Source organism: Muscardinus avellanarius, assembly GCF_963383645.1.
Source record: "Muscardinus avellanarius genome assembly, chromosome: 20".
Lineage (NCBI taxonomy): Eukaryota > Metazoa > Chordata > Mammalia > Rodentia > Gliridae > Muscardinus > Muscardinus avellanarius.
In genome coordinates this window covers 33,773,261-33,796,993 of record NC_137806.1, presented here as the reverse complement: position 1 = coordinate 33,796,993, position 23,733 = coordinate 33,773,261, and the positions used below count along the sequence as shown (strand labels likewise).

Here is a 23,733-nt window from a genome sequence, read left to right as displayed (position 1 = left end):
CTGTCCCGGGTCTTCAGCGCTTCCACATCCACAGCCATCAGGACCATGGTGGCAGTCAGCCTGGCTGCAGACCAGTCAGGCAAGCCACAGCTTTCTCCTGCTAGAGTAATGGGAGTCGAGGTTGCTGAGCATTCAAAACCCTTCAAAGATGCCGCTTTACTAGCAAGACGGCCAGCCAGCGTGGTGGTGCACGCCTGTAATCAGTCCTTGGAGGCTGAGACAGGAGAATCGCAGGTTCAAGACCAGCCTCGGCAACTTAGGGAAGCCCTTAGCAACTTAGGGAGACAGTTTCCAAATGAAAAAAATAAAATACTTGGAGGTAGCCTGTCCTGAGGCTCTATCTCTGTCTCGCTCACACACACACACCTCTATGTGATTATGCCTTTTCAGTGTTCAGTGTAAAAATATTAGAGAAATACAGTGGAGGTACGGCAAGGCTCGTTGTTGTATGTCTGTATTTAAACAGGGACAGAAGCAAAGCGCTGTGTATCCGCCACATGCCGTGCAGGGACCAGTGTGCTCAGACGTCGCGGTCCCCACGCACGAGGAATTTCCAGGGCGCTACGAGAGAAGAGCAGCGCTCTGAGAAGCAGCGAGTGGACAGGACCGTGCTGCGGGGTGCACGTAGAGCCAGCGCACGTCGGGGAGCCAGAGAAGCTTCCTCAAGAGACAACACTGGGCTCTGATGGATGAAAGGACTGAGCTTAGCAGAGAGACAGGAACATCCCAGACAGATGAAGAGCTTGTCAAAGGTACCGGCAAGAGAGGGCCTGGCTGGCCCAGGAGACAGGAACGCCCAGGAGACACGGAGTGGCAGGAAATGAGGTGGCCACGCAGGCAGGAGAGGCCGGGGGCTCGGGAGGCGTACGGGACTTCCGACTTGTCCTAAGGCATCGGGAAGATCAGGAAGCCACTGACGGAGAATGCATACTCACGGGGAGCAAAAACTGGCAAGACTGAAATCACCATTTTGAAAACAGATTCCCCTGTGGCAAAGGATTGCAGGAGAAGCCAGAAGGTGCAGAGGAAGCCGGTAAGAGGGGATCGCAGCATCTGGGTGCAGAGTCCCTGGGGATATGGGTCAGAAAGAGGCGGCGGAGGATGAAGATACCCAGGCAAGGTGTGCAGGCCCCCTGGACCACAGTGTGTGTCTGCTCCACAGGGATGAAAGTCTTCCGTAACTAAATGCACAGAAAACTTACTAGACATCATTCCAAGGAGATAAACTCAGGGGTTTGGGAGGGATAATTATCTGATCACTTAAGACTCATTCCATGAAGAGATTAGAAAAATCAGTGTCTGAGAACGAGTTGATCTGAGACAAAGATAAGAAATTTTAGGCACATTACTTTCCAAGATGCAATTTCCCCAAATTATCACTAATGACTTTAATGAAAAGGAAGCATTACAAAAGTGTAAAAAAATCCTAATTAATGAATCTGCTAAGAATTCTTCCCTTACACTGTCTTACACATTCTCCCCAAAAGGGATCTCAGAAAAATGGGCCTTCAATAGCTGGGGATGGGCTGGCCTAGCAGGTACGAGGCCCTGGGTTTGATCCCCAGCTCCTCAAGCAAAAACAAGCAAACAAAAAATCTTGTTTTTGCTAGATATGTGATGAATTAAAAGAAAAACCTAATAAAACCATCTTTTTTTTTTTTTTTTTTTTTTTTAGTACTGGGGATGGAACCCAGAGGCATTCTACCTCCAAGCTACACCCCCAGCCCTATTTTTATTTTATTTATTTATTTATTTATTTATTTACTTATTTTTGGTGGTACTGGAGTTCCTAGAAACCCTTCTACCTCCGGGCTACACTCCCAGACCTATTTTATATTTTTATTTGGAAACAGGGTCTCTTAAGCCAATGAGGCTGGTTTCAAACCAGTACGATCCTCCTGTCTCTGCCTCCCAAGCGCCGGGATTACAAGTGTGCGCCACCACGCCCAGCTTATTCTTTATTTTGAAACAAGATCTTCTTAAGTTGTAGAAGACTTCACTAAGTAGCTCAGGCTGGCCACGAACCTGTGATCCTCCTGTCTCAGCCTCCGAAGTACTGAAATTACAAGCGTGCACGACCATGCCCAGCCCACACTATCCTTCCCAAAGGAGTTTTTCTCTAAAATTGTTTCTCATAATCAGTTCACACTCTACGTAATGCTTTGAAAGTAAAACAAACAAAAACTTTAATTAGCTTTCATGTATGTCCATTACAGAGATTAAGAGATTCCATTACCACAACTAGCTCACAAGGAATCAGCAGTTTTAGAATAAATTAATAAATTTAGTTGAGTCCAATCCCTAATCTGGCATCTTATTGGCATCTTCAAACATCTAAAGCAACGTAACATCTCAGGTTTCAGAGCTGATGAAGGGCAAGTTTAGACAGTCTCCCTTTTTTGTATGCAGTACCGAGTAATGAGCCCAGGGCATCCTCCCTCTGAGCTACACCCCTAGCCCTAGTTTACTTTTTGTTTTAAAACAAGGTTTTGCTAGGTTGCTGAGAATCTCACTAAATTGCAGAGGCTGGTCCAATCTGCAGTCCTCCTGTCTCAGCTTCCCATGTACTATAGGTATACGCCGCTATGTCTGGCTGAAGACAGTATTTCTACTTTCTGTGACATTATTTGACTGAAATACAGGTTTAACAGCAGTAAACCAACACATATTTGCGTAAGGACCTGAAAGTCGAGTGCAAAGCTCCTTGCAATGCTTAGGTTCCAAGCGTCCGCAGAGACAGCTCCAGACTTACCTTCCCAGCCAGGGGGCTTCACGTACTCTTGAACTAAGTTCTTCACATAAGCGTTTAGAGATGTCTCCTGAAGCCCATCGGAGCCTGAAATGGAGGATGGCTTAAAATATCTTTCATTAACGCGCAACCAGTCGCAGAGCTGGAAAGAGAACGGTTACAAGATTATTTGTTTAGAACACCAAACGGAACAAAACGTTTCTAATTTCCCCAGGCCAATCTTCTTCCCACTACAATAAACTGAATTTAAGTAATTACATAAACAGCTCCATTACAGTCTCAGGAGACCCCTGTTGGCTGAAAGGTCGTCAGAGACATATAACTGTATGTACATCATATACACCTAGATTGTTCTGTCTGCACTGTCTCTGGAATTCAGAATAAGTGGTTTGTTACTTTGCTGCATTTTCTAAAGTACCTAATATAAAATGCACATTCCAATAAGGTATTCTAAAAAACATCTCTGTGCAACGTAACACATTATAGAAAACAAGTTCCAGCCTTGAATTAAAACCCCTCAGCTGCCTTTACTAAGACGAGGACATTTACTGTTGAGAGAGCACAGGGTTTGCAATATAATTAAACTTCTCACCCTCCTCACAAGTCTATCTTGTATATTAAAATATATCAGTTTAAAAGAGAACTACCATCCCCATCCTCCTCTATTACAGCTCTTAAAAGACTGGCAGAAATAAAAGCCACAGAATTTCAGCTTAATCTCTGATCAGATTTAAATGTTAATCTAAATATGTTTACAATTTCTCTTCTACTGTGTGTGCGTGCGTGCGTGCATGCGTTACAGGGGATTGAACCCACAGGCATTCTACCTCTGAGATAAACTCTCAGCCCTTTTTTTTTTAATTTGTAAACAGGTTCTCACTAAGTTGTGGAGGGCCTCGCTCAGTTGCTGAAGCTGGCCTTGAACCTGCGATTCTCCTGTGTCCGCCTCCCAAGTCCTGGGCTTACAGGCATGTGCCACTACACCTCACGGCAATCTCCCTCTTAATGTGAAAGTCAATAAATGAGTTAGCTATGAAGGTACTTATCATAAAAAGAGTCCTTCTAAAAAGAAATTTAAAAAAAAAAATACTTTTTGTGCTGGGCGTGGTGGTACCCACGCCTATAATCCTAGTACTTGGGAGACTAAGACAGGAGGATCACAGGTTTGAGACCAGCCTCAGCAATTTAAGAGGCTCTCAGCAACTTAGTTAGAACCTATTTCAAAACAAAAAATAAGCCAGGTGTGGTGGTACATGCTTGTAATCCCAGCATTTGGGAAGCTAAGACAGAAGGAGCATGGTTTGCAGACAGCCTCAGCTACTTAGTGAGGCCCTTTGCAACTCAATGAGACCCTGTTTCAAAAATTAAAAAAAAATAAAGCTGAAAGTGTAACTCAGAGGTAGGATGCCCCTGGGTTCCATCCCCAGTACTGCAAAATAAATAAATAAATTAATTAATTAATTAAATGGGCTGGGGGTACAGCTCAAAGGTAGAATGCCCTCGGCCTCCATTACAACCAGAAAAAAAAAAATTTTGTATCACCTTAAGCCCATCCAAAATTACATGTAAAAAGACAAAGTAACTTTTTACATAAGAATAACATGACAAGAAAAAGAGTCATGGGACGCAGTCCAATTACAGTAAGATGCGCACACACAGCGACTCTGGACATGCTGGAGTGCGAGTCTAAAGGCTTCTGCGCTGAAGCCTGGCCGGTGTGGTGTGCTGGGGTAGGCGAGCCTTCAGGGTGTGTGGGGCCTCGTGTGAAGTAAAGGGGTCACGGGCGCTCCACGCCCTGAAGAGAATCAGTGCTGGTCCCCCGGGGTGATATTCTACATAAATGGTTAGTAATGAATTCAATTAGAAAATACTTTTTCCCCCAAAGTGTTTAGAGAACTCCGTTTCAACCTCACCTCCTTCCACAACACAGTTCCTCGTGCCAGGGACTCCTCTTGTCTCAGAGACATGAGAAAAGTCGAGACATCAGAAAGTGACACTTTCTCCTAGGCAGGGAGTTTAAAAATTACTGTCTGGAGTTTTCAGCTGAATAAAATAGCATCATTCTGGAAGCAAAGTAAACTAAAAGTAGAATATCATCCACTCTGCCAAAAAAAAAAGCTATGTTTTTAAAAGAAAATATGAGTCCACTTTTATAGTGAAGGACGGATTGGCAATCTTTCACTATAGAAAGCATAGAGGTATTTTAAAAATAATCCTTTTTAGAAAATGAGATTACTCTCTTAAAAGATGGTTATAATTTTTTTAAAAGATACTAGTTTATAAGAAATGACTTTCCATCAAGAAGTGACTCTCTTCAAAGCAACAACAACAATAATAACAAAAAAGACCCCCTGACTACAGAAAACTAGAGGTCTCTCGTGCCCTGAGAGCTGCGTGTCTTGAACCAAGACCCCCTGCGCGGGCCAGGTTGGCAGGACAGCGCCCGGCCTGCTTTGTAACTGTGGCCTTGCAGGGCACAGCCATGCCCATTGGGTGCCACACCGTGCACCCAATGAGTTCAAGCACTGCACCAGAGGCGCTACAAATGGAAAAGCCGAGCCTGCGTTTGCTGCCCAGGACCTCACGGAAACTGAAGGGCCAGCTTGCTGGGCCCTTCGATGGGGCTCTGTATCCAGGGTGAAGAAAGTATACCTGGGGGCCAGACCTGAGCTCCTTTCCCAGCCGGTCACCTGGAACGGTGGCTCCCGCCTCGCAGCGCACCTCAACTGCGCACGTACGATGCTGCTGGGGACGCCGGCGGGAGACCGGCCAGGGTCTTACTGGGACCTGGCCCTGTAGGCAGTTTCTGCCTCACACATACGAAAACCACCGACTCCTGGACTTAGATGGCGTTCAGCAAAAAACACCTTGTGAGCACTTTCCACACAGCAGCCGCTCCCGGCACCTGGGACACTGGACCCCCACCCAGACCCACGTTCCCAGGGGCAGCCGTGGGCTGAGCTGACCGCAAACCTTTCCGATGGGGCCGCCGCAGACCTGGTCCTTGTTACTAAGACCCTCCCACCAGGACTCACCAATGGCAACATCCCAAAGCCAACTCACCACGTCCACCAAGTGCATGGCTGTCTGCAGAAGAAAGCACTGTGCCGCCCCTCTCAGAAGGACCTGGTGTGTGATCATGGTGCTCCGGATCACGTCCCTGACACAGAAACACAGCACGGGCATCTCAGCAGCCCAGGGACAGCCTGGCCAAGGAACCACTGACTTGGAACATCCACAGTGTGTGTGTGTGTGTGTGCGCGCGTACGCGTGCGGTATTGGGGATGGAGCTCAGGGGCGTTCTACCTCCAAGCTACACCCCCAGATTTTTTATTCTTTATTTCGAAACAGGGTCTCACTAAGTTGCAGAAGGCCTCACTAAGTAGATGAGGATGGCCTCCTAAGTACTGGGATTACAAGCCTGTGCCACCACACCTGGCAGAGTTCAATTTTAATATGAAAGCTCTTTTAAAAATAAGACTATAAACCAGTTGTGGTGACACATAACTGAAATTCCAGTACTTGGGAGGCGGAGACAGGAGAATCGCAAGTTCAAAGCCAGCCTCAGCAACTTAGTGAGACCCTCTTTCCAAATAAAAACTAAAACAGGGCCAGGAGTGTAGGTCAGAAGTAGAATACCCCTGGGTTCAATCCCAAGCACTGCAAAATAAATAATAAGACAGAAAGATTTTTTTGTGTGTATGTCGTACTGGGGATGGAACCCAGGGGCTTTCTACTCCAGGCTACACTCTCAGACCTATTTTCTTATATTTTATTTGGAAACAGGGTCTCACTAAGTTGCTGAGAGCCTCACTAAGTAGCTGAGGCTGGCTTCGAATCTGAGCGATCCTCCTGTCTCAGCCTCCCAAACGCTGGGATTACAAGCGTGTGCCACCATACCCAGCTAGGAAGATGCTTTTAAAGTAAGAATTTTACATTTTTATACTACTTTGTAATCAAGAGTATCAGTTGATATTTTATCTTTGGTTTTCTCAGTTGATATTTTATCTTTGGTTTTCTCTTTCTTTTTGCTATACTGGGGATGGAAACCAGGGGCATTTGACCTCTGAGCTATACCCCCAGGCCTATTTTTTTATTCTTTATTTTGAAACAGGGTCTCACTGAGTTGCAAAAGGCCTAAGTAGTTGAGGCTGTCCGTGAACTGCAATCCTCCTGTCTCAGCCTCCCAAAACTGGGATTACAAGTGTGCACCACCACACCTGGCTTAGTTTTCTATTTATTAATGTAATTTTTTTTTAAATGCTGGCCATAAGGTAGACAAAACCCAATACATATAGCATGGAATACATGTAAAATTTAGCAATTCATAAAACAAAGTCAGTTCAGCCACACAAATGAAAAAAGAGCTTCAATGTGTGTCCTTCTCAGGTAAATTCATACTGACGCAAAACACGTTAGACGGGAGCAGAGCGGAGACTAAATATTCCGGTAAAAAGTCACAGCAAAGCAACAGCTTTCAGATTCGGAGTGAGGTACCTGAGGGCAAGAAGCCCGTCCACCCCCAGGGCCTTGCATCTTGGGACGTTGGCCAGAGCCTTGGACAGAAACAAAATGGGAACCGCACACCAATGTCTGCTCGTCATCCTCTGGAGAAACTGCAACAGGAAACCACCTGAAAGGAACAGTGTGAAATGCGGCCACCTCCACAAGCCGTGGAAGGAGGCTCAAGGCCACAGTGACACCGATCGCACCCACGGGACACCAGGTCACACCCTCCAGGACGCTTGAACCCAAAGGACAGACAACTGCAAGTGGGGGACGGATGTGGGGGACCGGACCCTCAGCACAGCTGGGGGTGCAGAACTCGGCAGCCACTGTGGACATCACTGGGCGGCTCCCCAAACACGGAGCGGAGCATCACCATGTGACCAGCAAGGCCACCTGAGGCATGTAGCCAGGGCAACTGAAACGTGTGTTCATACAAAAACTTTGACACGAACATCCACAGCAGCATTTTCCATGAGAGTTAAGTGTCAAACATGCACACGCCCGCCAGCGGATGGGTGGGTCGACAAACGCGGAATGTCTACACAGTGGAATATGATTCGACCACAGAAAAGGAACACTGACTAGTGCATGCTACGATGTGGGTGAACCTTGAAAGCACCGTGCGGTGGGAGAGGAGCCAGACTTAAAGGCCATGTGCTGTACGGTGCCGTGTCCACGAAATGCGCGTATCTATGGAAACGGAAAGAGGGTCAGCGGCTGCCAGGAACAGGGGCAGGAGAATGAGGAACCACTGCTCATGGGCGAGGGGTTTCTGAAAATATTCTGAAATCAGCGGCCATGGTTAACTTGGTGAATCTACTTCAGAGCAGTCTAAAGGGGTGCCTTTTATGGGGTAGAATTATAAATCTCAATACAGCTGTCATCAAAAAAATGTTATTTCAATTTGATTCCTACTTAGTATAAGGACTCCACTGAATTGTTGACGTTCTGATAACCACACAGCTAAAGGTAAAGTTTTAGCCATTAGGAGCTGTTACGTCTTTTTTTTTTTTTTTTTGGCAGTACTAGAGATGGAACCAGGGGCATTCTACCTCCGAGGTATACTCCCAGCCCTATTTTTTATTCTTTATTTTGAAACAGGGTCTCACTGAGTTGCAAATGGCCTAAGTAGCTGAGGCTGTCCACGAACCACGATCCTCCTGTCTCAGCCTTCCAAATGCTGGGATTAAAAGCGTGCACCACCACGCCCGGCAAGAAGCTGGTACTTCTGAGATGTTAAGGAGACACAGGGCAAGCAGTGCTGGCGGCAGGTTCAGAGACCATTCCTGGGGCCGGTTCTTGCCTATCCTGGCCTCAATCCCAGCGGCCGACATTACTGTCTTGAGACACAAGGGTGCCCTGTCCTGTCTTGCTTCTGACATGTGGCTGGCCAAGGGCCCTGGGGTCGTACGGTTAGAAGGAACGCCTGGCTGTTCTCAGGTCATGACTGCAGAAAGACTTCTAAGAAGAAATGCTCACAAGTCCCTAAGGGGGTATTATATGTATTTTATATCTTTCAAAGTAACCAGCACAACCCTAGAGACACATACTCAATAGAAACTGTGGTGTCTGAAAAAAAAAAAAAAAACACTAAGATCCATGAGCAAACATTTCAACTGCCGTATCTTGCGCGCACACTAATCGAGTTCAATACATCTCGGGGTGTGCCCACCCCATCGCTCAGGTCGCCATGGAAAACAGTGGCACCAAGCATGTGCCTGGTGTCGGGCCTGGAGCTGCCGACGCCGGCCGCCAACACCCAGGCAGCCGGGCCAGGGGCCTGAGACCAAGGCATGGCCCCGACAGCTCTGCTGCCTCCTCCATCAACTGACTTCTTAAAATAAGCAAGTAAAATAACCAACTGTCTATAAACATAAAGTCATGATACACACATTTTCCACTTTCCTGACTTTTGAACATATATGACCTTTGGTCATCTGGCCACCCTATTTGCAGATTAAATACAAAAGAAAAAAATCTATGCCATACGCTGGTCACTTTGTAAGCCACGAGGGCCAGAGTCTTGAAAGGCGATGGGGGCAGAGCAGGTCCTTCTGCTACTCAGGGAGCAAAACCTAGTGCCTGTGCAGCTGTGAGCTCTCTTCAGAAAGAAAATAACCCTCAGTCTGGAGGGGGCCATTTCTAGGATGTAGGGTCTTATAAAAAACAAGTGTATTTTTCCTTCTTATCTTCCTAAGTCAGTATCTATAAAAGATTACCTCCTGTCTCATGTATATTCTGTTTGTGGCTTCTTTCTAAACCAGGTTTTTTTCTTTGTTCAATGCAGTTCACTAGTTTTTGAACTGAAGATTAGAAAACATGGCCATCTCACCCCCCGCCCCACACCCAGGCTGCACGGTCAACCCTGGCAAGCTCCCAGCACACGGCAACTCGGCGTGATCCTCGCGGCGACCCTGTGCAACGCGCACAACACGCGTGTCCCTGGAAGCACTGGCCGCACACAACCGTGACACGCTGTTGCTGACGCCAAAACGCTCCCGGTCTTAAGATTTGAAAAAACGAAACCTCATCACTGGCACATACTCTGTGTTTCTTCTGGGAGAAGAGAAACGTAAGTGCCTAAAAACTTCTGTAATTTTAATCCCAGTGGAGGACCACTTCCTACCAGCTGGCCTGGGGACCTACAGACAAAGAAGGGAGAAAAACAAGTGTTCAAAAATCTATTTACAAATCTATTTACAAGTGAGCACAACAAACTAGTCTATGGCCCCGAGTCCTCCTGCCATTAACGGTGGGACAGTCTTTTTTTTTTTGGTGGTACTGGGGGTGGAACCCAGGGGCTTTCTACCCCCGGGCTATACTCCCAACCCTTTTTTAAAATATATATTTTATTTGGAAACAGGGTCTCACTAAGTTGCTGAGAGCCTCACTAAGTAGCTGAGGCTGGCTTTGAACCTGTGCGATCCTCCTGTCTCAGCCTCCCAAGCGCGGGGATTACAGGCGTGTGCCACCATGCCCGGCTTTTGCATTTTATTTTTTTCAGTAAAATTCTGAGAATTTTACTTCTGGTCACAGAAACATCAAGAACTTCTAGGAAAATAAACAAGAGTCAGACACAGCCTCCTGTCCTAGAGAGGCACAGGTTCTTTTAATCATACCCTCCTCCGCTCTTAACCACAGGAGAATCTTGCTAAATAGTCCCATAAAAAATTGCCTACAATTATCAGCTTAAATTAAATTTGGTTTTCAACACATAATTCAATGACTTGAGACCTCTAGTTCTAAAGTAAAAAAAATTCATAGCAAAGATCTACATTAGTCGTAATAAATTACTTTTGCAAGTGCATCTAATTGTTAACATCTACCAAGTCGTGTTTTTCTTTTCTGCACTTCTGCCAGGAACATTATCTACTAATTGAACACAGCAGAGTGCCGGGGAGCCAAGGCATTCGGTGATAAGCACGGCGTCGACCCCTGGGAACGAGTCATAATCCCTGGCTCCCCGCCGTCCAGCTGGCTCAGAACCCCATTGCACAGCAATGACTTATGGGGACTAACTTTAATGACTAAAATTTACTGGCCTATCAAACCCTGCTATGCTCTTTAGATATTTATTAAACAGACATTAAAATTAATATTAATATAAGTTGGCACAGACATTAAGCATAGTTAAAGATATTGGCAGGGGTAATCTCTTTTTTTTTTCTGTCTAGAAGCATACCAAATAGAAGACACACAGCTATAAATTTAGTTACTAGAAAGAGAACATAATTTCAAAAGCAGGGGAAATCTTAAGATGCAATTTAAGAATATAGATAATTCTTCCCAAAATGAGGCCAAGGCACCACACTGACAAACTCTTTTCAGTGTTAACCTAAAGAGGTGAAAGTAGAAAATAAGTAGGTGTCTTAAAGATCGTGGCAGCCACTGTCAGGGTGAAGAGGAAAGTTTAGGATAAGCCCAATGGTTTCAGACCAAGCTTGAATATGCTGATGTGTTTATTATGAACGGATGGATGGGTCGATGGAGATGGATGGATAAATGGATAGATGTACTGCTGGATATGGGTAAAGACTGACACATGGATGAACAGATTGTCAGATGGACAGACAGATACATGGATGAACACATGGATATGGGTGGATGGAGAGATGGACACTTGGATGGATAGATGGATAGATGTACTGTTGGATATGGGTAGAGACTGACACATGGATGAACAGATTGTCAGATGGACAGATATATACATGGATGAACACATGGATACGGGTGGATGGATAGATGGACACTTGGATGGATAGATGGATTGTTGGATATGGATGGACAGATATGGATGGAGAGATGGTTGGATGAATAGATCAATGGATGGATTGTTAGGTACAGATGATAAATGGACACATGGATGGATGGATTGTTGGATGGATGGATGGATGGATGGACATATGGATGGATAAATGGATAGATAGATACATGGATGTACACATGGGTATGGATGGATTGTTGAATATGGATGGTTAGATGGATGGATAGATGGACACTGATACACAGATGAGTAAGTCTGATCTACAGACAGAACTAAGAGATGTACACATGCACACACACACGCGCGAGCACACACGTGCACACACGGGAATATATATTCAAGGTGAAGAGGAATTGACTGTATCACTCGCAGGACTTTTCCACAGATATAAAAGCAAGTCAAAAGAAAAAGGTAAACAGGAAGGAGGTCAAAGTGTTGATCAGCCGAAGTCCCTACAATTCCAGAATAGCGGGCAACTGGAGCGTGGGGCGGGGCGGGGAGAGAGCTATACAAGATGCAGTCTCCAAAGGCCCAGGAGTGGAAGCAATGCAGGTGGAAAATAAAACCAGAAAGAAAAGGAGGGTCAGAGAAAATAACAGGAGGCAAGAAGAAGAGCAAACACAGCAGGAACTGCCAAATAAAAAGATAAGTAAAGCTGACTCTCTATGAGCAACACAGACCGTGTGTCAAATGCACTAACAAAGCATCAGACTCACTTATCAAACACACGGCAGGCAGCGCATCACCGCTAAACAGCAGAACGTGGATTTACCTGCTATACAGAGAGCTCTCTGAGAGTGCGTCCATTAACGGCCCAATTACAAACTAAAAAGAAAAAAAGAGACACTGGCATTAAGCTGGAACCGCCATCATATACAGTGACGCCCTCCTCGGCGAGGGCAGTGGTGGATACCTCAATTCCACCAGAAGGCAAAATGCGTACAGAACTGTCCCAGCTGGAAGAACCCACGGCGGGCTAAGCGGTGATGTGTTTACGTCATAGACCATGAAAGAAAAAACCCAAAGCAAAAACAACCCTTGGGAGGTCGAGGTCGTGACAAGAAAAACAAAAAAGACCCCCGAGAGAAGACGGCTGGCCCCCGTGTGCCTGGAAGGTCCGTGGCCAAGGTCGTATTATGACTCGAGGCTGGCCTAAACAGCAAGCTTACGGGAAGCGCAGGGAGGGTGGAGAACAGCACTGCGGCGCACCCAGGCAGTCAGCAGAGCGGATGTGCTGCCCAGGTGGACGGCGCACTGCTCCCGAAGGAAGCAGCTGCAGGGGCCGCAGCAGAACCGGAACGCTCTGGGCTCCTTGCTTAGGGCGCCCCGATTCTACCAAGTGGAGCCCCCAGAGGCCAGCTCCGTGCAGGACAGTAATACCCTGACCTGGATGTACCCCTCAAGAGACACCGGTGACCAGGCGGCCCCGGGCTGCGGGGACAGGAGCTGCAAGGCCAGCTGTGTGCTCTGGACCCCACGGGCTGGAGGAGAAACACTTTTCCAAAGGGCAACAATGCAGCCACCAGCAAGTGCCTCCCAAGGGTTGCCGCTTTCCAGGTAGGACGGCTGCGTTCAGAGAAACAGGATCTGCTGCCGCGTGTGAATGTTTAAGAGGTCACTCGCTGGCGCGGAGCCCTAGCGTCCTCTCCTAAAGATCCATACGCTATGACAGGTGTCTGTGCCTCTGCGACAGGGGGCGAGGAGGGGTGGCGGCCATTACCTCAGAAAACTCGGGTGAAGGCGGAACAGGTCTCGTTTCATACAGCTCTAAAAAGTGGGCAACGCCTTCTTTGGTCAGGACTTTATTTTCGCTTTCGAACAATCTTTTGTAGATGCATGTGAGCCAGGAGGGGTGAAAGAGCCAAGAGCCTGTGGAAACAGACACGCAGGGCTGACATCTGACTCCCCCTCGGCCCTCTCCGTGTGCGGAGCCTGCACCACCCCACGTGGACAGGACGTTACTTCAGGACAACGCTATGAAGTGCGTGTTCTCCTCACACCCAAGGGGCTTACTAAAGTCACAAAAATAACTTCGGGATTCAGTAGTTTCATTTAGAAGGACTGCAGACAAATATTAGAGCTGCTACAAAAAAGTTAGTATACAAAATTAAAATTTGACTCCATGCATGCAGAGGGAATTTTATAGATTTGGGATGGCTTCCATTTCTTCTCTTACCCCACTTCAATCCAGTGTGTGTGTGTGTGTGTGTGTGTGTGTGTGTGTGTGTGTGTTTGGCTGAAGACTGAACTCAGGGACATTCTACCACCAAGCCCTATTTTATTTTTTATTTTGAAACAGGTCTCACTAAATTGCCAAGCACCACACTGAGTAGCTGAGGCTGGCCACAAACCTGCGATCCTCCTGTCTCAGCCTCCCAAGTACTGGGATTACGAGCAGGCGCCCCAATGCCCGGCTTTAATCCATCTTTCATAGAGAAATCTGAAACCACCGCTCTTCTGCGTAAGCCCTTAAAAATGGCTTCCCAATCGAGAGCATCCGAGCGAGGTGTGGACTGACCGGCTACCTCCAGCCCCGGCCCCACTCCACAGGCTGAGGGCCCTCTGTCGGGCTGGAGAGCTTCTCCCTCTGCCCTGCGCGGCCTCCGTGGCCTGAGCTTAGACAGCACCCAGGACAGGCTCTCCCTGACAACCTCTAGTGCCGCCTCCATTTCGGCCCACAGAACTCATAATCAAAACTATTTTTCCATAGGGAAAAAAAATTAAGTGGGGGAGAGAAACCTAAAACTCCTGCCTCTCTCTTCCACTCCCTCCCCAGTTCTGAGCATCACTGGGACGCTAAGTACCTACTATGCATCAGTGAGCGGGCAAATAAAAGATCAATAAACACGTCCCTTAGAGGGCTCTTTTCCTCTGTCTCTGGAAATCTCCTTTAATTCCATGAGAGACAGAAAAAAAATTCAAGATTTTTAAATCACAGCATTCTATGAATAAATCGGCCCATGATTTGCAACTTGCACCAACACACGTGTTCAACGCTATGTTAACTGTTCAGAATCAGTCGCTGGCATTTGGTCGGGGTGCCGAGCGCCATGGCGAGCATGTTAGAAGAGTGTGATGTTCCCGGTAAGTGCCTCAGTGTCGACTACACAGGATTCACTAGCTCCAGGTGGGGCTTTGGAAGCTGACGGCCTGTGCGGTGCCCGGGGGTCAGGAAACAGACTGCAGTCTGAATACAGCGCAATTCCTCAGGGGTCAAACTATTCAAGTCGTAATTATCTAGAGCAGGGACAAAAACCCATTTACCCAGGTCAGTCCTCACCTGTAAACACGATAATGTCGCATTTTATTGTTGCCATGCATAGGAAACACTGCTGGCCTGCATTTAAGTGTTTTATTAATCTAAATAATTTCATAAAATAGCTTCAGGGGTTCCAGTTTCACTGTACTTCTCCTAGAGAGTTCTCATGGTTCAGAAATCATCACAGGCTAACAAGACATATTTAAAATTATACTCTAGACCCGTCTCTAAGAAATCTAAAATAAATGGGGCGTGGTGGCCCATGCTTGTAACCCCAGTATTTGGGAGGCTGAGACAGGAGGATCTCCAGTTCACAGGCAGCCTCAGCAACTTAGCAAGGCCCTCTGCAACTTAGTGAGACCCTGTTTCCAAATAAAACATAAAATGAGGCCGGGAGTGTACGTCAGATGTAAAACACCCCTCGGTTTAATCCCCAGCACCATAAAAAAAAATTAAAACAATAACAGAAATCCTTCCGAAAAAGTAACTCTAACAGGTGTGTGTGTGTGTGTGTGTGTGTGTGTGTGTGTGTGTGTGTGTGTGTATGAAAGATGTACCAGGAGAACGAGAATGGAAAGCAATTAACATTTATCCTCAGATCAAAGAGCTATTATTAAAAATGTAGCAAATATACATATCATTGTTAAAGCATTGCCAGAAAGTCCTTACCTTTGAGGCAAACTAGAGACTGAACCCAGGAGAGTTCTACCTCTGAGCTCCACCCTTCAGTCCTTCTTATTTTTTTAATTTTGACACAAGGTCTTGCTAAGTTGCTGAGGGTTTGGCTAAGTTGCCGGGGCTGGCCTCTAACCTGTGACCCTCCTGCCTCAGCCTCCCAAGCACTGCGATTACAGGCAGGCACCACTGCGTCCGGCAAAAGTCCTTTATGTTTTTTAAGACTGCTGACCTGACGAAGCAGATTGCAGGGAGCCTGCACGCGATGCCTGGAGCAAGGCAGCCTCGGGGGCCGCTGCGGAAGTGGGTGATGGGCTCACCGTGCATGCTCCCCCCTCCTCTAAATGTTTGGAATGCTTCATGGGCAAAGGTCTAAAATAATTAACCACACCTCGAAATTACAGAAAACTCTGCAGCCGTTTAACCCATTAAGTCCCAAGTTTTCAGTTCTGTGGGTATTGTAACGAGATGGACACGGGGGTATTGCACTAGGCCGGGAATCATATCCAGAGCTGAAACATATTATTATGTTAGTATTAGAATTACACATTCTACGACGTCACATACGATGTATTGCATACTTGTATATCATATACTGTGTTATGCAATTATATACTGTATTTGAGCTTTTATAGGTGTTCCACATCTGGGCCGTGGGACAATACAGTTAGAGTTATGTTCTTAAGACTCGTTTGGGCCGTAGGTGAATGTCAGAGTGCAGAGGCCCGGCTCCGTGCTCCGTGCCTGTGGACACTGCGCCCAGAGGGGCTTCTCTGCTCTATTCAAAGCCAACCTCGCTTGGCGGCCACATTATAAGATGACTCGTATTTTCTTCCTGACACTTCAATTTTCCAAATTATCTGCCACGAACAAGTATTAGCTACAAAAGCAAAGGGCGGAGACTATAAATGTTATTTATATTATAAATATTATAAATGTTATAAAAAAAAAGCAAAAAGAAAATAATCATTACCATTTTCCTCTGACACTGCACAGTCAAACAGATTGTTTAGCTTTGGTAAGACTGGCTTTATGACATGTATCTAAAGATAAGAGCAAAACAAAAAGAAACATGAAATAAAAGCGAACCTTTAAAGATTTACATGACAACAGCCCTTCAGACTTCATCCTGAATCTCCCGGGATGAAGAGTTACGTGACTTCCGTAACACCTCCCAGGATGTTGCGGCACCTGATTCTCCCAGGTTTTGTTGTTGTTGTTGTTGTTGTTGTTGGTTTTTGTTTTTATTGTTGCAGTACTGGGGATGGAACCCAAGGCTACCTCCAAGCTATACCCCCAGCCCTATTTCTTATTCTTTATTTGGAAACAGGGTCTCACTGAGTTGCAAAGGGCCTCACTAACTAACTGAGGCTGTCCTTGAACCGCGATCCTCCTCTCGGCCTCCGAATGCTGGGATTATAAGTGTGCACCACCATGCCTGTCTTTCTCCCAGCTTTTTTTTTTTTTTTTTTTTTTGGTGGTACCGGGGATGGAACCCAGGGGCCTACACTCCCAGACCTATTTTATATTTTTTATTTGGAAACAGGGTGTCTTAAGCCAGCGATGGCTGGCTTTGAACCTGCGCGATCCTCATGTCTCAGCCTCCCGAGTGCAGGGATTACAAGTATGCGCCACCATGCCCGGCTTCTCCCAGCTTTTAAATCATGGCATGATCGGGTATGTAAGACAGACAGTGGCAAAGCTCATGAGTATAAGCAAGAACCCAGCTGCGGTAACGTACATTTACAAGGTGAGTTCCTAACTGTGTCAGGCAATTCTCAACTGACCTGGAAAAGAGGTAGGGCTGCTAAGACCCATATATTAAAAATACTACCGCACTTTCTGCACTGAAGTCGTGCAAGGTCACGTATCTCGAGCCAATTCAGAGTTCAGCATTCTTTGTGCCGCTCAGACCATACTGCGGGTACCTTGGCTGCAGTTTGATTTATATTTTCCAAATATACTTAAATCTGAGTTTCTCAGATACATACTGGAGGGCTTATGGATCTACTGGTCAAAGAACCCCAAGAAGCTTCCTTGAATTTAGAAACGCTCTGTCCAGATTCGGCACGTGAGTAACTCCCCAGCCCCATCCACAGATGACGCTTGGCTGGCCCGCAGGATAGCCCTCGGTGGTCCACACCTTACACACCAGAAGCTGTACCGGGGGCAGTGGCCCAGACACCACTGGGAGTTCTGTAGACCTCGACGCTCAGGGCTGAGCCGAGCCTACTGAATCCAAAGGTCTGGGGATGGGCCCAACAATTTGTACTTTAAACAAGCTTTCCAGGACTCTGCTAAACATTCACGTCTGAGACTGCCAAGGGAAGATCGGAGAAGACTGAATTTTCCGGAATGATCATTTGAGCGAACCACAAGTAGTCCTTAACCTCCTGACAGGATCACCATTCTATCACCAAGTTGCATTTGGGCCAGTAAACAAAGGCCACTCGGCTCCCGCCAAATGATATCGACATTGCTCTTTTTTTGCACTACTTGTAATGAGTGTTTGAAAAAGACAAAAATTCTGTCTACCGTGGGATCTGCTGGAAATAGAAAAACATGTACCTGATTTCCTTCTAGGGTTTCCATAATTAAAATATAATTCTCCCAAAACTTTAGAAGCTCATCTTTTTTCTTCTCAGACCACCAAAACAGACTTGGACCTATGGTTTCAAAAAAGAAAAAGAAAGTTAATTCTTTTATAGTTCTCAAAAGAATGCCACTCTTAGCCAATGTTGTGTTCTCTAACGAGGGAGGTACCCCTGTGCCACAGTCTAGACGGGAGGCTAGGGAATCTCATAGGAGAGTTTTGTCACTGGTATTTGTTTTAAGGTTACTGTTGTGGTGTTTTAAGTAAAAAAAAAAAAAAATGGTAGATTTGTACTCAGAAACTCTAATTTCCCTAAGACTATTACTCAACAGTAAACATCACGCATATAAAGCCTACGTTCCTTCCTAAAGATTCTTATTCTAACAGTAAAATTTTTTTTCAAAGGCAAAAACTCCAGGAGATTGGGGGGGAAAAGGAGCAGACAATAGCAATAAAAACTTAGAATCTGAAAACCAGAAAAAACCAAGGTGACTCAAGGGAATTCTAAGTTGACAAGGGAAAGCTAAGAAACAACTTGGTTCTTAAGATCAAATCAAGGACCTAGAGGGCAAAAGCTGCTCCTGTGTGTGGAGATGAGGAGGAAAGCAAAGGCTAAAGTAAAGGGGACTTGTTCAGAGTATTTAAAGACAGGATGAGATTCAAAGGGGGCATTCCAACAACAAACGAGATCTCGTGAGGACTAAAACCTGATAGCAAAACCAAGGAACACCAGTCACAGGAATGCCAACGCAGGACTTAGAGGAAGGGAGTCCCAGAAGGCCAGTGGAGACCACTCCAAGGACATCCGCTGCACACGGGCCTGGGCAGAAGCTACCCATGTAGTTTAGCTACATGGAAAAATAGCTTGGAGGTAGAAAGCCCTCAAGTTTAATCACCAGGACCACACACACAAAAAAAAGACCAAAGTATATTACAACTCAATGGGCAAACCAATCAACAGGCAAAATCTCAAACGGAAGGTAAGCTTTGGTCTTATTTTGTATAAAGAAGGATGAAACACAGCTCAAAATACTTAGAAGACAACATATAGCAGACTCCTTCTATGATATCAGTGGCAACAAAAAAAAAAAAAAAACACTAAAATTTGATGTAAGGGACAGGTTTAGCAAATAGTAGTAAACTTCCTGAGAACTCCCGAGGAGGTGCTGCGTCCTGCCTGCCACGCCTCGGTTTTCTCCTGTTACAGGGGCATCGTCTGACTTCCCATTTGGTGGATATCGACCCTTCCTATTAGGCCTAACACCACACAGGGTGCCTGGCTCAGCGAGGTCCTGCACAGCTTCGGCCGCCTTCCTAAACGATGCCAGGGGAGCAGGAAATCCCACCGCACTCTGGGACCCACCGCTCCAGGCCGCAATGACCAGTATCACTCGGCACAACACCGTGGAGTGGACGGTCCTAAGGCTGCCAGGCCCTAGGGCTGCCATCTGCAATGGCCACACTCTATGGGGAAGAGGCTGCATCTGCAATGGCCACACTGTATGGGGATGGGGCTGCCATCTACAAACACCACTCTATGGGGATGGGGCTGCCATCTGCAATGGCCACACTCTATGGGGAAGGGGCTGCATCTGCAATGGCCGCACTCTATGGGGATGGGGCTGCCATCTGCAAACGCCACACTCTATGGGGATGGGCTGCCATCTGCAATGGCCGCACTCTATGGGGATGGGGCTGCCATCTGCAAACGCCACACTCTATAGGAATGGGGCTGCCATCTGCAATAGCCACACTCTATGGGGATGGGCTGCCATCTGTAATAGCTACACTCTATGGGGAAGGGGCTGCCATCTGCAATGGCCGCAATCTATGGGGATGGGGCTGCCATCTGAATAGCCACACTCTATGGGGATGGGGCTGCCATCTGCAATGGCCACACTGTATAGGGATGGGGCTGCCATCTGCAAATGCCACACTCTATGGGGATGGGGCTGCCATCTGCAAATGCCCCTCTATGGGGATGGGCTGCCATCTGTAATAGCCACACTCTTGGGGATGGGGCTGCCATCTGCAAATGCCACACTCTATGGGGATGGGGCTGCCATCTGCAAATGCCACTCTATGGGGATGGGCTGCCATCTGCAATGATCAAACTCTATGGTGATGGGGCTGCCATCTGCAATGGCCACACTCTATGGGGATTGTGCTGCCATCTGAATAGCCACACTCTAGGGGATGGGGCTGCCATCTGCAATAGCCACACTCTATGGGTTGGGCTGCCATTAGAATGCCCACACTCTATGGGGATGGGGCTGCCATCTGCAAACGCCTCAGTCTATGGGGATGGGGCTGCCATATGCAATGACCTAACTCTATGGGGATGAGGCTGCCATCTGCAATAGCCACAGTCTATGTGGAGGGGGCTGCCATCTGCAATGGCCACAGTCTATGGGGAAGGGGCTGCCATCTTAAATGGCCCACTCTATGGGGATGGGGCTAACATCTGCAATGGCCATAATCTATGGGGACGGGGCTGCCATCTGCAATGGCCACACTGTATGGGGATTGGGCTGCCACCTGCAAACGCCACAGTCTATGGGGATGGGCTGCCATCTGCAATGGCCACACTCTATGGGGATGAGGCTGCCATCTGCAAACGCCACACTCTATGGGGATGGGGCTGCCATCTGCAATGGCCAAACTCTATGAGGATGGGGCTGCCATCTGCAATGGCCACTCTCTATGGGGATGGGGCTGCCATCTGAATAGCCACACTCTATGGGGATGGGGCTGCCATCTGCAATGACGAAACTCTATGGGGATGAGGCTGCCAACCGCAATAGCCGCACTCTATGGGGATGGAGCTGCCATCTGCAAACGCCACACTCTATGGGGATGGAGCTGCCATCTGCAATGGCCACACTCTATGGGGATGGGGCTGCCATCTGCAATGGCCACTCTATGGGGATGGGGCTGCCATCTGCAATGGCCACTCTATGGGGATGGAGCTGCCATCTGTAATGGCCACACTCTATGGGGATGAGGCTGCGTACTGCAAATGCCACACTCTATGGGGATGGGGCTGCCATCTGCAAACGCCACAGTCTATGGGGATGGGGCTGCCATCTGTATGGCCACACTCTATGGGGATGGGGCTGCCATCTGCAAATGCCACAGTCTATGGGGATGGGGCTGCCATCTGCAATGGCCACACTCTATGGGTTGGGCTGCCACCTGAATGCCCATACTCTATGGGGATTGGGCTGCCATCTGCAAAAGCCTCAGTCTATGGGGATGGGGCTGCCATATGCAATGACCTAACTCTATGGGGATGGAGCTGCCATCTGCAATGGCCACACTCTATGGGGATGGGCTGCCATCTGCAAACACCACACACTATGGGGATAGAGCTGCCATCTGCAATGGCCACACTCTATGGGGATGGGCTGCCATCTGCAATGACGAAACTCTATGGGGATGAGGCTGCCATCTGCAATGGCCACACTCTATGGGATGGAGCTGCCATCTGTAATGGCCACACTCTATGGGGATGAGGCTGCCATCTGCAATGGCCACACTCTATGGGGATGGGGCTGCCATCTGCAATGGCCACACTCTATGGGGATGAGGCTGCCATCTGCAATGGCCACACTCTATGGGGATGGGCTGCCATCTGAATAGCCACACACTATGGGGATGGGCTGCCATCTGCAATGGCCACTCTCTATGGGGATGGAGCTGCCATCTGCAATGGCCACACTCTATGTGGATGGGGCTGCCATCTGCAATGGCCGCACTCTATGGGGATGGGCTGCCATCTGCAATGGCCACTCTCTATGGGGATGGAGCTGCCATCTGCAATGGCCACACTCTATGGGGATGGGGCTGCCATCTAAATAGCCACACTCTATGGGGATGGGCTGCCATCTGCAATGGCTGCACTCTATGGGGATGGGCTGCCATCTGCAATGGCCACTCTCTATGGGGATGGAGCTGCCATCTGCAATGGCCACACTCTATGGGGATGGGCTGCCATCTGCAATGGCCACTCTCTATGGGGATAGAGCTGCCATCTGCAATGGCCACACTCTATGGGGATGGGGCTGCCATCTAAATAGCCACACTCTATGGGGATGGGCTGCCATCTGCAATGGCCGCACTCTATGGGGATGGGCTGCCATCTGCAAAGGCCACACTCTATGGGGATGAGCTGCCATCTGCAATGGCCACTCTCTATGGGGATGAGGCTGCCACCTGAATGCCCACACTCTATGGGGATGGGCTGCCATCTGCAATGGCCACTCTCTATGGGGATGGGCTGCCATCTGCAATGGCCACTCTCTATGGGGATGAGGCTGCCACCTGAATGCCCACACTCTATGGGGATGGGCTGCCATCTGCAATGGCCGCACTCTATGGGGATGGGCTGCCATCTGCAATGGCCACTCTCTATGGGGATGAGGCTGCCACCTGAATGCCCACACTCTATGGGGATGGGCTGCCATCTGCAAACGCCACACTCTATGGGGCTTGGGGAAGACCCGAGCAGCTCCCTGAGGGTGCTAGGGGGTGGGGCTGGGGCGGAGCCAAGTACCGGTTTCCTGGCGGGGGTCGCAGCTGCAGTCGCCCCCCGGCTGGGCGGACACCTCCAGGGCCCTCCGCAGCAGGTAGCGCGCGCGCTTGCGCGCCAGCGCGTCGGGGGCGTGGCCGAGGCCGGCCTGCACGGCCTCCCAGAAGCGCGCGCTGCGCCGGGCGTCGGGGCCGGCCTCCGGCGCGGGCGCGGGCAGCAGCTGCTCGGCCAGCGCGCTCAGCAGCTGCAGCTCGGGCCCCAGGCGGCCCGGCTCCGCGGGCTCGGCCAGCGCGTCCCACACGGCCCCCAGCGCCGCCCCGCCGCCCCGGGCCAGCGCGGGCAGCAGCCGGCGCGCGGCCTCGGCCTCGGCGTCGTCCCCGTCCCCGGGGCGCCCGGCGGCCCGCGCCCGCGCCACGGCGGCCCGCGCCACGCGCTCCAGCAGCGCGGCGTCCTCGCGCGGCCGCAGGCAGGGCGCCACGGCCGCCAGCGCCTGCAGGCCCGCGCGCGCGCCTCCGCCCGCCGCCAGCTCGCGCAGCGCGTCCTCGGCCAGCGCGCGCGCGCCCGCCAGCCGCGCGCACGAGCGCAGCGCCGCGCCCGCCGCCCGCAGCACGCGCCCGCGCCGCGCCGGGGGCCCGGGGCCGGGGTCGCGCAGCAGCGGCAGCAGGTAGCCGGCCGCCAGCTCGCGCGCCGCCGCGGGGAGCGCGCCCGCGCCCGCGCCCGCCGGCTCCAGCCGCTGCAGCACGACGCGCAGCGCCTCCACGCGCTCCGCCGACGCCTCCCCGCCGCTCAGCGCCGCCAGCAGCGCCCTGGGGTCCCGGGCCTGCGCCAGCAGCGCCTCCGCCAGCACCCCCTCCATCGCCGCGCGCCGCCGGCTCCGCGAGGCGGAGGGAAAGAGGGCGTGCGCGTGCCCGCGCCGGCGTGCGCGGCCGCGGCGCCCGGGGCGCTGGTGGTGTAGGGTTCCTTCCTGGCCTGGTGCAGCCTGCTGAGCGCGAGCAGGAGGCCTCTGCACTGGAGCCGCCCTGACCCTTAACTCTGGTCGGGTCTGAAGGAACCTTCGGGAACGTTACTGTAATGACCGGATACTGGCCAGCCCAGGGCCCTGAGTCATCAGGTGGACCCCTCGACCCGGGTCACTTTGAAGGTGCGCTTCGCG

General features: G+C 49.3%; 1 protein-coding gene across 1 annotated transcript in view; it reads right to left on the bottom strand.

Moving 5' to 3' along the window:
* TARBP1 (tRNA guanosine 2 -O-methyltransferase TARBP1) overlaps positions 1-23,436 on the bottom strand; it is a gene marked incomplete at both ends in the record, with an annotated part of 44,978 nt that extends 21,542 nt beyond the window's left edge. Inside the window, 11 exons of the mRNA XM_080717235.1 lie at positions 1-97; positions 2,753-2,891; positions 4,663-4,752; positions 5,813-5,909; positions 7,247-7,382; positions 9,803-9,900; positions 12,295-12,347; positions 13,243-13,391; positions 16,430-16,499; positions 18,025-18,122; positions 22,605-23,436. Coding sequence (XP_080573361.1) covers positions 1-97; positions 2,753-2,891; positions 4,663-4,752; positions 5,813-5,909; positions 7,247-7,382; positions 9,803-9,900; positions 12,295-12,347; positions 13,243-13,391; positions 16,430-16,499; positions 18,025-18,122; positions 22,605-23,436 — 1,859 coding nt within the window. The remainder of the gene's footprint in view (positions 98-2,752; positions 2,892-4,662; positions 4,753-5,812; positions 5,910-7,246; positions 7,383-9,802; positions 9,901-12,294; positions 12,348-13,242; positions 13,392-16,429; positions 16,500-18,024; positions 18,123-22,604) is intronic.
* Positions 23,437-23,733: the final 297 nt, after the last annotated feature.